At 44.2% G+C, this 14830-nt stretch overlaps 1 protein-coding gene across 22 annotated transcripts in view; it reads right to left on the bottom strand.

Annotated features, from left to right (window-relative positions):
* Positions 1–14830, bottom strand: part of SUGCT (succinyl-CoA:glutarate-CoA transferase) — a 643257-nt gene that overhangs the window by 574817 nt on the left and 53610 nt on the right. For 17 of the 22 annotated variants that reach the window (XR_014833261.1, XR_014833262.1, XR_014833260.1 and 14 more), the window contains one exon: positions 12461–12552. The exons of the other annotated variants lie outside the window; for them this stretch is intronic. Coding sequence is in view for 13 of the 17 variants with exons in the window: in XM_085004898.1 (XP_084861024.1) it covers positions 12461–12552 (92 nt within the window). In the remaining 4 variants the exon portion in view is untranslated. The remainder of the gene's footprint in view (positions 1–12460; positions 12553–14830) is intronic. 22 annotated transcript variants of the gene reach the window in all.

Here is a 14830-nt window from a genome sequence, read left to right on the forward strand (position 1 = left end):
GGTAGCAGGACAAGTGAAGCAGAAGGGAGGTGCCTGACTAAACGAATAGGAGGAAGGGTTTAAAAGACGAAGAGAATTAATACAGTCAAGGAATTTATGATGTTGAAGATCCAACCTGAGAAGGCATCCCAAGATGGAATATAATACATATGTAAGATATATCTTCACATATATGTGTGTATGTATATACATATAATTATGCATACACATATTTTATATGTGTATGTATAATGGCATACTATAATTACATACACACATATACATACACATATACACATATTACCTATACATAATATGTAGTCATAGAGTCAGTTGATTGAATAACTGTCGCTAAGTGAAGATGGCTCTACAGCAGGCATTTGAATAAGACCCCAGCATGGTTTCATATAAATTCATGCAATACCTTTACCATCACTCGCCAGCTTTACATCTACCATCTGAAAAAGATATTTTCCCCGTTTTACAGATGGAAGAACTGAGGTCAGACAACTTGTCGAATGTTGCACTGAATCACAGAATGTAATTTTAAACCCGGCTTCCTGATTCCTGAGAATCAATGAAGGCATTAGATAGGTCATCAATACAGATATTAAAACCACTCAAGATGATGACAGGAGTTGGAATCAAAGAGAAAAGGTTGAGGGTCAAAGTTCCCAGGTAACACAGCAGAGGAGAGTTAAGCGCAGGATGCCTGAAGCTATGAGGGTGGAAGAGAGAAAGTCTGTGCGTAGATTTCAGAAGCAGAGTGAGTGTTGACTTAAGGTTGTAAAAACATAGTCCAGATGCGGGGACTGGGAGCAGGAAGCCTGTGACACGTTCCTACCCTGGGGTTTACAGAGGGGACAAGAGCCAAGAATAAACATCCTCCAACTGAAAGAATTTTTTTTTTTTGGTCTTTTTAGGGCCACACCCATGGCATACGGAGGTTCCCAGGTGAGGGGTCTAATCGGAGCTGTAGCTGCCGGCCTACGCCAGAGCCACAGGCACGCCAGATCCGAGCCGCATCTGCAACCTACACCGCAGCTCACGGCAATGCCAGATCCTTAACCCACGGAGTGAGACCAGGGATGGACCCTGTGTCCCCATGGATGCTAGACAGCTTCTCTTCCACTGAGCCATGACGGGAACTCCCAACTTAAAGAATTTAAAAGAAGTAAATACTATCCGTGCACAACAGTGAGCCCAATCTCTCCCCCTCTCTACAGTGGTATGTAGGTACATACTTAAATGTTCTTTTCGTCCTACAGCATTTTTTTCACTTTTTTTTAATCGGTCGTGCCCATGGCATGTGGAAGTTCCCGGGCCAAGGACCAAACCCATACCACACAGTGACCCAAGGCCATAGCAGTGACAACGCTGGACCCTTAACCTGCTAAGCCACCAGGGAACTCCGGTCCTACAACATTTAAATAAATTGTTTAAATTTACTTTTGTCTTTCCTTCTTTTCTTCACATTTCATTGGAATATTTCCAATTTGTTGGCATTTCTACGGCATTTCTGGTGCTTATACACCAGCTCAGTATGATAGCTCCAGGCATACCAGGGCTATATATAAATGAGCTATAATAATCCTCTTGTTCTGAAATGTGAAAAAGCAAGAGTGGACACAGCTCAAACTCACACTGACAATACCAGGAGAAGAAACAGAAAGAAATAACTTGGTTAGAAAAAGCTAAATAGAAATAATTTATGCCAGAGTTCCCTGGCGGTCTAGCTGCTCGCTGCTGTCGCGCCAGTCGCTGCGATGGTGAGGGTTGGATCCCTGGCCCAGGAACTTCCACATGCTGGGGGCATGGCCAAAAAATAACAGCAATAATAATTCATTCTGATTTTGACTGAATTTACTGTATAGTTTAAAAGGATTACAGCCTCCGTAACAAGGATTGTTGACCGTTACAAAGCTTCAACCCCAACCAGACACAGGTGCTGATCCCCCCCACCCTAAAATGGGAATAACACCCGTTCTCGCGCCTTAGTCCACATAATTCCCACGTGTAACTTTTTAGGTGAGAAAATCTTAGACTGTCCTGACCAAAAAGATACATGGAGGGAAAATGAGATTTTGCAAATAAGAGAAAATAGGCAAACCTACAGATTGTACACAGATAACTCAGCCTGGTCATTTTTACTTTTTTATGGAGCCAAGCAAAAAGGAATTGCTTCTTGGGGAGTTCCCGTCGTGGCGCAGTGGTTAACGAATCCGACTAGGAACCATGAGGTTGCAGGTTCGGTCCCTGCCCTTGCTCAGTGGGTTAAGGATCTGGTGTTGCCGTGAACTGTGGTGTAGGTTGCAGACACGGCTTGGATCCCGCGTTGCTGTGGCTCTGGCGTAGGCCAGTGGCTACAGCTCCGATTAGACCCCTAGCCTGGGAACCTCCATATGCCGCGGGAGCAGCCCGAGAAATGGCAAAAAGACAAAAAAAAAAAAAAAAAAGGAATTGCTTCTTACATAATCCTTCTGCTCCTGTCTTTTTCAGTTCATAGATCAGTTCAAACGGAAGGGCATCCCAATACTATTCTCTTTCAAAGTTTAAAGCAATTAGTTGATTTTTATCCTAAGAAAACTAATGAATCACTAAACATAAATGTGTTCCATTTCTGAAAAAGAGTTTTCTAGAAAAAAGGACAGGTATATTTTTAAAGGCATCTGAAGTACAAAAAAGAAAGTGAGAGAGAACAAAACTGACGTCTTAAACCACAGGAAACTGCATGACTCTTTATAGAATAAACAGAGTTTTAGCAAAAAGCATTAGATAATTCAGAGTAAGACATAATACTTCTGAAATGAAATGCTTTCTCAGAAAGAAGACACTTCCCTAAATAGAGCAGTTATTTCCTCCCACAAGAAATACAGCTCACTTCTTAAAAAAACTGGCATTGTGAGCGTGAGTGTGTGTGCGCACGCGTGCAAGGATGCATGTGTGTGAAGTCTCTTCCTAGAGCATTGATTCAGAAAAGAGGTTTCAGGACTACTGGAAAATTTTTGGCCTCATATAAATTTCACAGATGGATTTCCCGTCGTGGCGCAGTGATTAACGAATCTGACTAGGAACCATGAGGTTGCGGGTTCGATCCCTGGCCTCGCTCAGTGGGTTAAGGATCTGGCGTTGCCGTGAGCTGCGGGTGGGTTGCAGGCGCGGCTCGGATCCTGCGTTGCTGTGGCCCTGGTGTAGGCCGGCGGCTACAGCTATGATTAGGCCCCTAGCCTGGGAACCTCCATATGCCTCGGGAGCAGCCCTAGAAAAGGCAAAAAGACAAAAAAAAAAAAAAGAAAGGTATAGTAATAACGAGCCTCTGACTTCACAGAGTTTACGTTTCAAAAGTAGAGACGACAATAAACACGTGAGAATGAAATGCAATTTCACACACGAGGATGGGTGCCATAAGGAAACACAGAGGCGAGGGGTGGACAACGTAAAGTGACACTGCCCCTTCAGGACTGCACCCTCATCTGGACAGGACGCCAATTCAAGCACAGTCCGCCTTCAGTATCGACGGACAATCGGTTCCAGGATCCCCTCGAATACTACACTCCGCAGACGCTCAACTCCCTTCTACGAGGCTGCACTGCACAGCGGGGGCCCCACACCCCCGGGCGCCTCAGCAGAGGCTGCAGCTGCCACGGGTGTGAAGGGCTGACTGCGTTCCATCCGCTGCGCACACCCTCTGACTCAGGCACTGCGCTAGGTGTGACCTTCACGGCAACCAAGAGAAGTAGGTACCGCCACTGCACAGACGAAAACCTCGAAAACCTCGCGGCTCCCAGTCGCAAAGATAAGACATAGAGGAGCAGATTCAGCCCTGGGGGACTCTGGAGTCCCTGCTCTTTGTTCTGTGTCGCATGAATGCTCTCATAAAAATCTTAACAGACTCATTATTTCCAAACCTCCGTCACTTACCACAGTTATTCATTAGGTTGAGTAAGTTTTAATAAAGGAAATCCTCATAATAAGCATACTTTTTTTTTTTCTTTTTGTCTTTTTAGGGCTGCACCCAGGGCATATGGAGGTTCCAAGGCTAGAGGTCTAATCTGGGCTGTAGCTGCCGGCCTACACCACAGCCACAGCAACGCCGGATCCTTAACCCGCTGAGTGGGGCCTGGGATCGAATGTGCGTCCTCATGGTTCCTAGTGGGATTTGTTTCTGCTGCACCATGACGGGAACTCCAATACACCATACTTCTGAGAGGTATTGGGAAATAAGAAGAATGATACATTTCTAATTCTAAAAATGCAGTACTGGAGTTCCCGTCGTGGTGCAGCAGAAACAAATACGACTAGGAATTATGAGGTTGTAGTTTCTAACCATGGCCTCGCTCAGTGGGTTAAGGATCTGGCGTTGCTGCGGCTGTGGTGCAGGCTGGCAGCTGTAGCTCTGATTCGACCCCTAGCCTGGGAACCTCCATCTGCCGCAGGTTCGACCCTAAAAAGCAAAGAAAAAAACAAAACACTGTATGTTGAGTATCACCATCAGTAACCTCTATAATAACCACATCGGAAAATTCTTAGAAAAATTATCTGTGTTTTGCAAGACTCTTCCATTGTTTGGAAGCTATCCAAAACTTTGATCATAATAAAACAATAGTTTGTTAATTTATAGTTTATCCTTAGGATTTTTTTATCTTGAAATCTTTAAATGACCTACGGCATTATAATTTTAACAAACAAATCAAATATTACAACACACTTCATTAGGAAAATGCAAGTACACTTGGAAAATTCTTGTTTTCTGGCAGTGAACAGACATACTACGGCACAACTCTACCAACCCATTTGCACCTTCCTCATCATCCTGTGCGCTTGGTCTTCTGCTTTTTTGTTGTAGTTTTTCCCGAGGTCACACAAGTCGATCCTATGAACAACCAAACACGGCTGGGGGGAAGCTTGTAACTCTAAAAGGCAGAAGCCAAGACAAGAACCTGAAGGTTGAGGGACTGCCCTGCCCGGGCCCAGACAGGCCTGAGGGAAAACAGGCTTAGTTGACCAAATCCTGAGAATCTAAGATCCTCTAAGAGGTGAGAAGCTCAGGAAAGGGGTAAGTAAACAATACTGGGGACGTTAACAAAAACACCCTTAAAGGAGAAAGTCTCAGGCCCAGAATCGGTTGCCAGGATGTGCCAGCTCAGTTCACCCGGGAGTTTGACCCCCCTTGGCTGGGTGGAACGGGCCTGGACAGGGGCAGTGGTGGGGGTTCCAGAAAGACGATGACCTCGGCCCCAGGAAGGACTGTACTCGGGCCGGTGAAAACGGGTCCCCTGCCTCATCTCTTCTTCAGCTTCACCGACTTCTATTTCTGAACAATGGGCAGCAGCAAGTTGAGGAAACCACTGCTGTCGTATCGATCTTAAATGTTCTAGAACTTGACAAAGACTTAGCATCAGGCTTCAGGTATGTAAGTAAAGGTACTTAAGTACCTAGGACGTTAAGGAAACGCAGACTCTGAATCAAAACGGCCGAGCAGGAGGACACGGACTCACCTACCCCACAGAACCTATGTGTGGAGCAATTCTCACTGAACCCTGGAAACCGGCAGAGAGACTCCTGCACCACCACAGCTGTAAGAAAGGCACACACATAATCCTGTAGGAAGGAAGCAGAATCAAGAAGCAATCCAGTCTGGACCTGTGCTCCTGGGAGGGGGCTCAGAAGAAAAGGGAGATTACACAGGCTGAGACTCTCCCTGGGGAGGAACGCAAATAAATGAAAGAAGAAATGAAAAAAGCAGAGTTCCCACTGTGACTCGGGGGCTAAGAACCCAAATAGTCTTCATGAGGACACAGGTTCAATCCCTGGCCTCACACAGTGAGTTAAGGATCAGGCAATGCCACGAGCTGCAGTGTAGGTCACAGACATGGTTTGGATCTGGCGTTGCTGTGGCTGTGATGCAGGCTGGCAGCTGTAGCTCCAATTTGACCCCTAGCCTGGAAACTTCCCTATGCCATGGGTGTGGCCCTAAAAAATAAAAGAAGAAAAAATGAAAAAGGAGAAATAACAACTGACACTACAGAGATACAATAAATCCCAAGAGAATACTAAGATTATAAGCCAACCAAATGGACAACTGAGAAGAAATGGACAAACTCCCAGAAACATACAAACTTCCAAGATGGAATCAAGAAGAAAGAGGCAATGTGAAAAGTCTGGTCACTAGTGAAGCTGAATTTTTAATTTTTTAAAAATTCCTGCAAATAAAATTCAAGATTAGAAAGCTTTGTAGGGGAGTCTATCAAACACATAAGAAATAGTTAAAACTCATCCCCTCTCAAACTACTCCAAAAATTGAAAAGGATAGAACACTCCCAAATTCATTGAATGAAGCCACCATCACCCTGACACCAAAACCAGACAAAGACACTAACAAAAAAAAGAAAATTAACAGGTCAATAACTTTGATGAATATAGATGCAAAAATCCTCAATAAAATATTAGCAAACCAAATCAAACACCTAAAAAGGCTCATACACTATAGTCAAGTGGGGTTTATTCCATGGATGCAAGGATGGATCAACATTTACAACTCAATCACTGCAATATACCACAATATCAAAAGGAAGGATAAAATCACACAATCGTTTCAACAGATACAGAAAACGCATTTGAAAAAATTCAACAGTCATTCATTTTTTAAAATATCTCATCACAGGTTCCCCTTGTGGCTCAGTATGTTAAGAACTTGACATAGTGTCCATGAAGATGTGGGTTCAATCCCTGGCCTCACTCACTAGGTTAAGGATCTGGCACTGCCATAAGCTGCAACACAAGTCACAGATGCAGTTCAGATCTGGTGTTGCTGTGGCTCTGGTGCAGGCCTACAGCTACACCTCCCATTTCGCCCCTAGCCCAGGAACTTCCACGTGCTGCAGATGTGGCTGTAAAAATAATTAATTAATTAATTATTTTTTTAAAAATCTCATCAACATTAGTATAGAGGGAACTTATCTCAACATAATAAAGGCCGTTCATTTATGACAGATCCACAGCCAGAAACAGAAACAGAGTCATAGATACAGAGAACAAACAGGTGTTTGCCAGTGAGGAGGGCACGGGGGAGAAGAGAAACAGGTGAAAGAGACTAAAAGGTAAAAATTTCACGTTACGAAATAAGTGAGTCACAGGATGAAATGTACAGTGTGGAGAATATAGTTAATAATTACATAACATCTCTGCATTGTGACAGATAACTACATTTATCATGGTGGCCATTTCGAAATGTACAGAAATACCAAAGCATTCTGCTGTGACCCAGGAATTAACGTAGCACTGCAGGTCAACTATACTTCAAAAGCAAACAAACTCCGAGAAAAAGGGATCAGATCTGCGGCTACCAGAGACAGGGCTTGTGGGGAGGGGGGACTGGATAAAGGCAATCAAAAGGAAAAAACTTCCAGTTATGAGATAAATAGGCACCACCATGTAGGGCATGACATGAGCAAGATAACTAACACTGACGTGCGTCACATATGAACACTGTTAGAGAGTAAATGTAAGAGCCCTCATCAGAGGGACAAATGTTTTTCCTATTTCTTTCATGCGTCTACATGAGACAATGGGTTTCACGAAACCTATTATGGTAATCATTTCATAATAGATGTAGGTTAAATTATGTTGTACATCTTAAACTTACCCAGTGCTGTGTGTCAATTATATCTCAGTAAAAGTGGGGGAAATTGAGAAAGTATACTACCAATTGTGTTTTTTAAAAGATAGGAGAATGATGATTATTGTGCACCTATAGATGTAATAAAATTCACTAAGTATTAAAAAAAAATAAAAGATAGGAGAAGACTGGAGTTCCCATCATGGTGTAGCGGAAACGAATCTGACTAGTTTCCATGAGGACACAGGTTCAAGCCCTGGCCTCGCTCAGTGGGTTGAGGATCTGGCATTGCCATGAGCTGTGGTGTAGGTCTCAGATGCGGCTCAGACCTGGCATGGCTGTGACTGTGGTGTAGGCCAGCAGCTGTAGCTCTGATTCAACCTCTAGCCTGGGAACCTCCACATGACCGCGGGTGAAGCCCCAAAAAGACCAAAAAAAAAAGGCAGAAGACTCTTTTGCTTGTTTTTGAATAGAACATCTCCAAGAGGATGCAAAAGAAAAGTGATGGCACTGACTGTCTCTGAGGAGAAGAAGGGGAATTGAGGACAGCGGGAAGGAGATGGACACTGTAGACTCAGGTACAGAGTCTACATCTGAGACAAAGACGAGCCCTCTTTCACTCGTAGAGTCCTGGTTTCTATGATAAAATATATAGTCAATATACTTATGCTTCTTGTAGCTGTAGTATTAGGTGAATGTATTACTTCTTCAAAAATATAAACTAAATATAATACAATGCCTTTGGACAGCAATGTAAGAACATTTTCTTTGTGTGAAATTATTTGTGTGTCCTTCGTTTTCAAAGGGGGAGATAAATATCTAAAAAGCACGCTTGTAAACTTGATTTAATGCATCCTGCACATATGGGCCAAACTAATCTTACGAAGCACAGTATGCATCATATCACTCCCCTTCTGAAAAAACTCCCTAACCTCCCCATTGGCAAACAACACCCAACTTCTTTACTTGACCTTGAAGACTTTCAAAGCACGGCCGCAACAAGTTTCCCCACTACTCTGAAACTTTCAACTCCGGCTCTAACATACCTGACCCGCTGCTTTTCTCCAGGTATGCCTGATTCCTTCCTGCTTCCCTCCCTTATTCAGTCTGCGACCTCCACTAGGAATGCCTCAATCCACCTCAATCCTATCCATCTTTCCAGGTACCATTCAACACAAATCCTACCACTTCCTTGAAATCCGACCCTGAGCCACATTTTTATTTTACTTATACGTTCTTTCCAACAGATTCCACGTAAGCCATAAATTAGACTTTGATGATTCTCTTAAGGTTTTTAAAAATGTATGTATTATTTAGAGCCAGACGATGTAAAGCAGCCTGGGTTCAAAGTCCAGCTTTAGTATTTTGCATTTCTGGGCACTCTGCACACGTCGTCTAAGCCCTTAAGCTTCAGCTACAGAATTATCAACACCTGCACCTGGAAGGGCCAAGGTGAGGATCTAAACGTACAAGCACCTGTAAGATACAAAGCACGGTCAGCACAGTGCAGGACCCCAGCACCGGTGCGCTTTTTCTCCTTTATCAAATATGAGTCTCATCCGACAAAACCACAGCATACCCTGAAGGCTAGATTTTTAGATTTAGTAGAAGACAACTAGTGCGCTTAAGCCTCTTCATAAGGAGATGCTTTGATAAACTGTATCCTATGTTGCAGACTGAGCTAAAAACTACATGACTCCATTATAGAAAAAAAATGCATTTTGAGCTTTCTCATCATCATACTAGTCCACACTGTGGGAACATCACTCATTTTCCAGGCAAAAGTATATTAGATCATCACTAAAAATATGTATATGTGATCATGTATCTTTTCTTCTCTTCAAATCATTAAGTAACATAACAGGTCCCTAAACACTAAGTTCACCGCATCTCCCGTCTCATTTTCCACCTTCTTTGCTAGCTCTCAATACCCAATGAGACTGGTTCCTCAAACGTACCAGATTCTCCAGCCTTTAGACGTCACGCATGGCACTGCCCCTTGTCACAAGGTCAATGCCTAATTGCATCCCACCCTAAACAGCTGGTCCTCAGATCAAAGAACTTATAAAACAGAAACAGACTCGAAGGTCATGACACCAAATGTACGGTCACCAAAGAGGGAGGGATAAGTCAGGACGCTGGGACTGACGTATGCACACTACCCCATGCAAAACGTACAGGTGACAAGGACCTACTGGATAGCAGAGCATAGCCCGCTCAACACTGTGAAATAACCCATACGGGGAAAGAATCTGAAAAGGATCGGATATGCATAGATGTGTAACTGATTTGCGTTGCCAGGCACCTGAAACAAACACAACCTTTTAAGTTAACTGGACCCCAATAAAATTTATCTTTAAAAAAGACGCCCTCAGGGAAGCCTTCCCTGAGCGACGGAACCGAACAGGTGATGAAGCCTGGGTTCCGATGAGTCATCTGAAAACACGGAGTTGTGCTTCAGCCCAAACCTAGAGCTGTGCCGGTAGATACAAGTTCCTCTGCAGCATGAGATGACGGGCAATGGTGCACCTGCAGGGGCTGCTTGGAAAGAGCAGCCCAGGCTCTCAGAAGCGATCCTTCCCATGCAGCCTCTGCCGAGAGTCTCAGTAAACCGTCATATACTTCTGTTCTTGGGGAACACAAGCCCTTGGATGGGGACGCCCTGCATGGGCTGACTCTCTGCAGGCGGCTTGTATCCTCTGTTGTCAAACCACATTGTGCAGGGACCCCTGGAAGTACTACAGTGACCTGAAGCACGGTTATGGAAGCTCACGGCATCCTGCACGCTTCCTTGGAGCTCCTTTCACCCGTTTAACGAACGTCTCCTCCCCTTAAGGACTGTGCCTGCCCTGTTTCTGTTTAATCCCCAGGACCCACCACAGTTCCTGGCGTACAGAGGAGTCCCTCTGTATTTGTTCAATGACCCTTCATGGGAAGGATGAGCCGAGACGTGAGATGTGTCCGTGTAAAAGAAATACAGCACATGGAAGTGAAGTTTATTTAACCTAAAACATGTAAAGGACATAAAATAATGCCTGGCACATGGTAGGGGTTCAATTCATGTTGTTCTTTGCCCACTAGACAGAATAAAATCACCTGAGTAGGAGCTCCTGTTGTGGCTCAGCGGTAACGAATCCAATTAGAACACATGAGGACGTGAGTTTGATCCCTGGCCTTGCTCAGTGGGTTAAGGATCCAGCGTTGCCATGAGCTGTGGTGTGGGTCACAGATGTGGCTTGGATCTGGCGTGGCTGTGGCTGTGGTGTAGGCTGGCAGCTGCAGCTCTGATTTGACCTCTAGCCTGGGAACTTCCATATGCCATGGGTACAGCCCTAAAAAGACAAAAAAAAAAAAAAAAAAAAAAAAAAAAGACTTTTTTTCTAAGAATAGTGAAAATGAAACAGCAGAGAAATAAAGTACAAAAGAGCACATATTTTAATTACCAAAATCCTGCCTACTTTAAATTAATAAAAAGAAGTCTATAAAAAGACTTGAGGGGAGTTCCGATCATGGCTCAGTGGTTAATGAATCTGACTAGCATCCATGAGGATGCAGGTTCGATCCTTGGCCTCGTTCAGTGGGTTAAGGATCCAGTGTTGCCATGAGCTGTGGTGTAGGTCACAGACGTGGCTCAGATCTGGCACTGATGTGGCTGTGCTGTATATGAGCAGCTGAAGCCCCCATTTGACCCCTAGCCTGGGAGTCTCCATATACCACAGGTGCAGCCCTAAAACACAAAAAATTAAAAAAAAAAAAGGTTTCAAAAAGACTTGAGGTCACTCTGCCTCAGTTTATTTCGACACTATGGTAAGATTTCCTGAAGAATCAACTGAAGAAATTGATTCAGGGAAGGAATACCTCCTGGAAAAAGTTTTTTAGGGCTACCAATCTAATATATTTTGAAAATGGATTTTTTTTTTTTTTTTAGTATTTTTACTTACTAAGTTTTCACGCTCTTCCTTTTTCCTTCATTTAATGTCATTTTTGGTTTCCCCCAAAGAGTCCACTTTCTAGGAGTCTTTGATCTAACCAAACCACATTTCGGCCATCTACATACTTTCAGGAACTTCTTAACCCATCATCAATGGAGAAGGATTGTTAAAAAATCAAGTCCTTCTTTCACTGTCAGAATCTAATGCGTATAACAATCAGACACAACTAGGGAGTTCCTGTTAAGGCCCAGCCAGTTACAAACCCAACCAGCATCTATCTGTAAGGACAGAGGTTCATTCCCTGGCCTCGCTCAGTGGGTTAAGGATTCAGTGTTGCCATGAGCTGTGGCAGTAGGTTGCAGACACAGCTTGGATCCCTCATTGCTGTTGCTGTGGTGTAGGCTGGCAGCTGCAGCTCCAATTTGACCCCTAGCCTGGGAACTTCCATGTGCACTCCCTAAACGCAAAAAAAAAAAAAAAAAAAAAAAAAAAAAAGACACAACTACACCTAAGGCATTAGGTAACAAATTTTAAATATTCCAGAGGAAAAAGAAACCCTCCATTACGTCTAAATGTCAAATGAACGTACTCCGGGAGAAATGAACAGCCTAGCAGCCGCTCTGCTCACAAGAGGGATGCTCCCAACTCACCCAAAAGCGCCCTTCCTAAGCTGGGCCAACATACCACCTGGGGGGAAACGTGTTGCCCACTTGACCCACTGCTTCTTGCTAAAAAGACTGCTGTTTGCCCCGGGGCCATATTGATATTTAGCCTCAAGAACATTTATAAGGAGCACTTCCATCTTTAATGTCATCTACTTGTGGTTTCTTCCCAAAATTAACTTGAGTTAAAGCCTATAGGTTAGTAAAGACGAAAATCCGTTTGGAACAAATGGGGGGAAATTTATGAATATGCTACAAAGGATACCTACCTCAGGTCCTGTGATGTGCATTAGACCAGAAACAGCAGAGGCCACAGCATCGTAACCAGCTCGCTGAGACAGCGGACCTGTCTGCCCGTACCCTAGGACAAGAAGAGACACATGCAGCACCACCCAGGGAGAGCAACAGTACAGCAGGGTGTCAAAACCACTGTAGCCAGAAACCCTGCCGCGCTCTGTGACTGCAAGATCTATGTTAGCCCTTGAAGGAGGCAGTAAAATTTGACGATGATCTTAGACCTTGAAAGGCTGCAAACGAATAACTTGTGGGCCAGATCACCCTTGCATGAATGTTTTGTCTGGTCTGAAGAGGGTTTTACAATATTCTTACTTAGTCTCCAACATTTAAAGATCAGGAAATAGTGGAGTTCTCGTCGTGGTTCAGCAGTTAGCAAGCCCAACTAGCATCCATGAGGATGCGGGTTTGATCCCTGGCCTCTCTCAGTGGGTTAAGGATCTGGCGTTGCCATGAGCTCTGTAGGTCACAGAGGCGGCTTGGATCCCATGTTGCTGTGGTGTAGGCCAGCGCCTACAGCTCCTATTAGACCCCTAGCCTGGGAACAGCCATATGCCACAGGTGTGGCCCTGAAAAGACAAAAAGATAGATAGATAGATAGATAGATAGATAGATAGATATCAGGAAATGGCAAAAAAAAATGCAAATTTCTGGGTTTTTTTGAAAAACCAGAAAATAAATTTAAAACTAGGCTTGCATTCTCACCTGGCAATAACCAATGAGAGTTAAGTAACCCTCTTCCCTTTACACAGGCGTAAAGTCTCCAGGGTGCCACAGTCTCCACCCCTCCTTAATCCTTTACACTTCAGCCTGATTCACTCATTTAACTTACCTTCCAGACTCTTTCGTAAAGAGCTACTCTTGCTCCATACAAAACAATATACAAAGTAAAACAAAACAATGCCTCCCTAGGTTCTAGTTACATATTTTCTCAAGTGTGCAAAGAAAGTATAAATGATAATTAAAAATTTGAACGTGGGAGTTCCCTTGTGGCTCAGAGGGTTAAGGATCTGGCATTATCACTGCTGTGGTTCTGATTATTGAAGTGGTGCTGATTTGATCCCTGGCCCAGGAACTTCCACATGCCAAGGGTGCAGCCAAAAGAAAAATAAATAAATAAAATTTGAACGTGAATAAAATAATCACATCTGACAGGGCTTTTTAGCATTGCCAGGAAAGCTAGAGTGTCATATTTTCTGCCATCAGCAAAAATTAAAAGAACACACAAAATATTTTCTCCTGCGCGCCTCAGTCCTGGTGCTCACTGTTAAACAGTGACGGTCATGTGAGGAGCTACTGGAATCTGGCTCCAATTCCCATGTCTCCTGCTCGCTTCTCCAGCGACCTGGGGCACGCTCCCTGTCCCGCTCGGCACAGCCACACGCCTCATTCCCTCCCATCCTCCAGCTGCGCTCAAGTGTCTCCTTCCTTAGCACAGAGTCTTCCCTGAAATCCTCGCACCTCCCACTGGTTACACGTGACTCTCTTTTCCTCACCAGAGAGACGATACAGTTTCTTTGTGTGTTTTCCGTATCCTCCATACTCAAAGGCATGCACTAGAGATTTTTTTCAATTTAATTCACTGCTGTATTGCCAGCATCTGGAGTAGAATTCAGTAACGTTTACTGAATAAATAAACAAATGAATACTGGTTATATAAAAATAATCATCTTTATAAAACAAACAATAAACTAAAGAGGTTTTTTTTTTCTGTTTTGTTTTGTTTTTGGCCAAAATGATGACACAGGAAGCCATTTTCCTCCTCCCGTGGACACAATGAATGTGCAGCTACACACGGAGCAGTTCTCGCCGACAGAAATCTGGACGCCGAGAAAAGAGAGACATTCAGTTGAATGACTGCCCCACACTGGGCAACAGAGCAAATGCCCACATCGAAGCCGGGAGAAAAGGCTGAGATCCTCTCGCCATAAACCTCGCTCCAAGCACCATCAGACGCGGATGAAACCCCAACTCCCAGCTGCTCCCTAAAGAGCAGAGAGTACGAACAGCACAACGAGTGTCCCAGCTTTCAAGGTTCCCACCTGAGGGACAGCCCCTAAAACACGTGGCTCTGAGAGCCAGCAGAGCCTGCATTCCTGAGCCTACAGGACGATGGCAAAGAAGTCATTGATAGGACCACAGGCACGAACGGGAGCTGTCCCCCAGTGGGCTCCGAACTAAAGCCGCCAGTAAAAAAGGTCCATCATCCAGTCTCTCCGGAAACGGACTGACTGCTGCTGTCAGAGGGTCTAGACACAAATTGACACATCTAATCGATCCTACCTAGAACCTGAAAGAACCATGAGCACTCGGCCCACCTCCTCCCTCCAGCTCACTCCAACAAG

Source organism: Sus scrofa, chromosome 18 (assembly GCF_054392235.1).
Source record: "Sus scrofa isolate SSC_HxYL_T2T_F1_AM1 chromosome 18, Sscrofa_HxYL_maternal_Yorkshire_Landrace_v2.0, whole genome shotgun sequence".
Lineage (NCBI taxonomy): Eukaryota > Metazoa > Chordata > Mammalia > Artiodactyla > Suidae > Sus > Sus scrofa.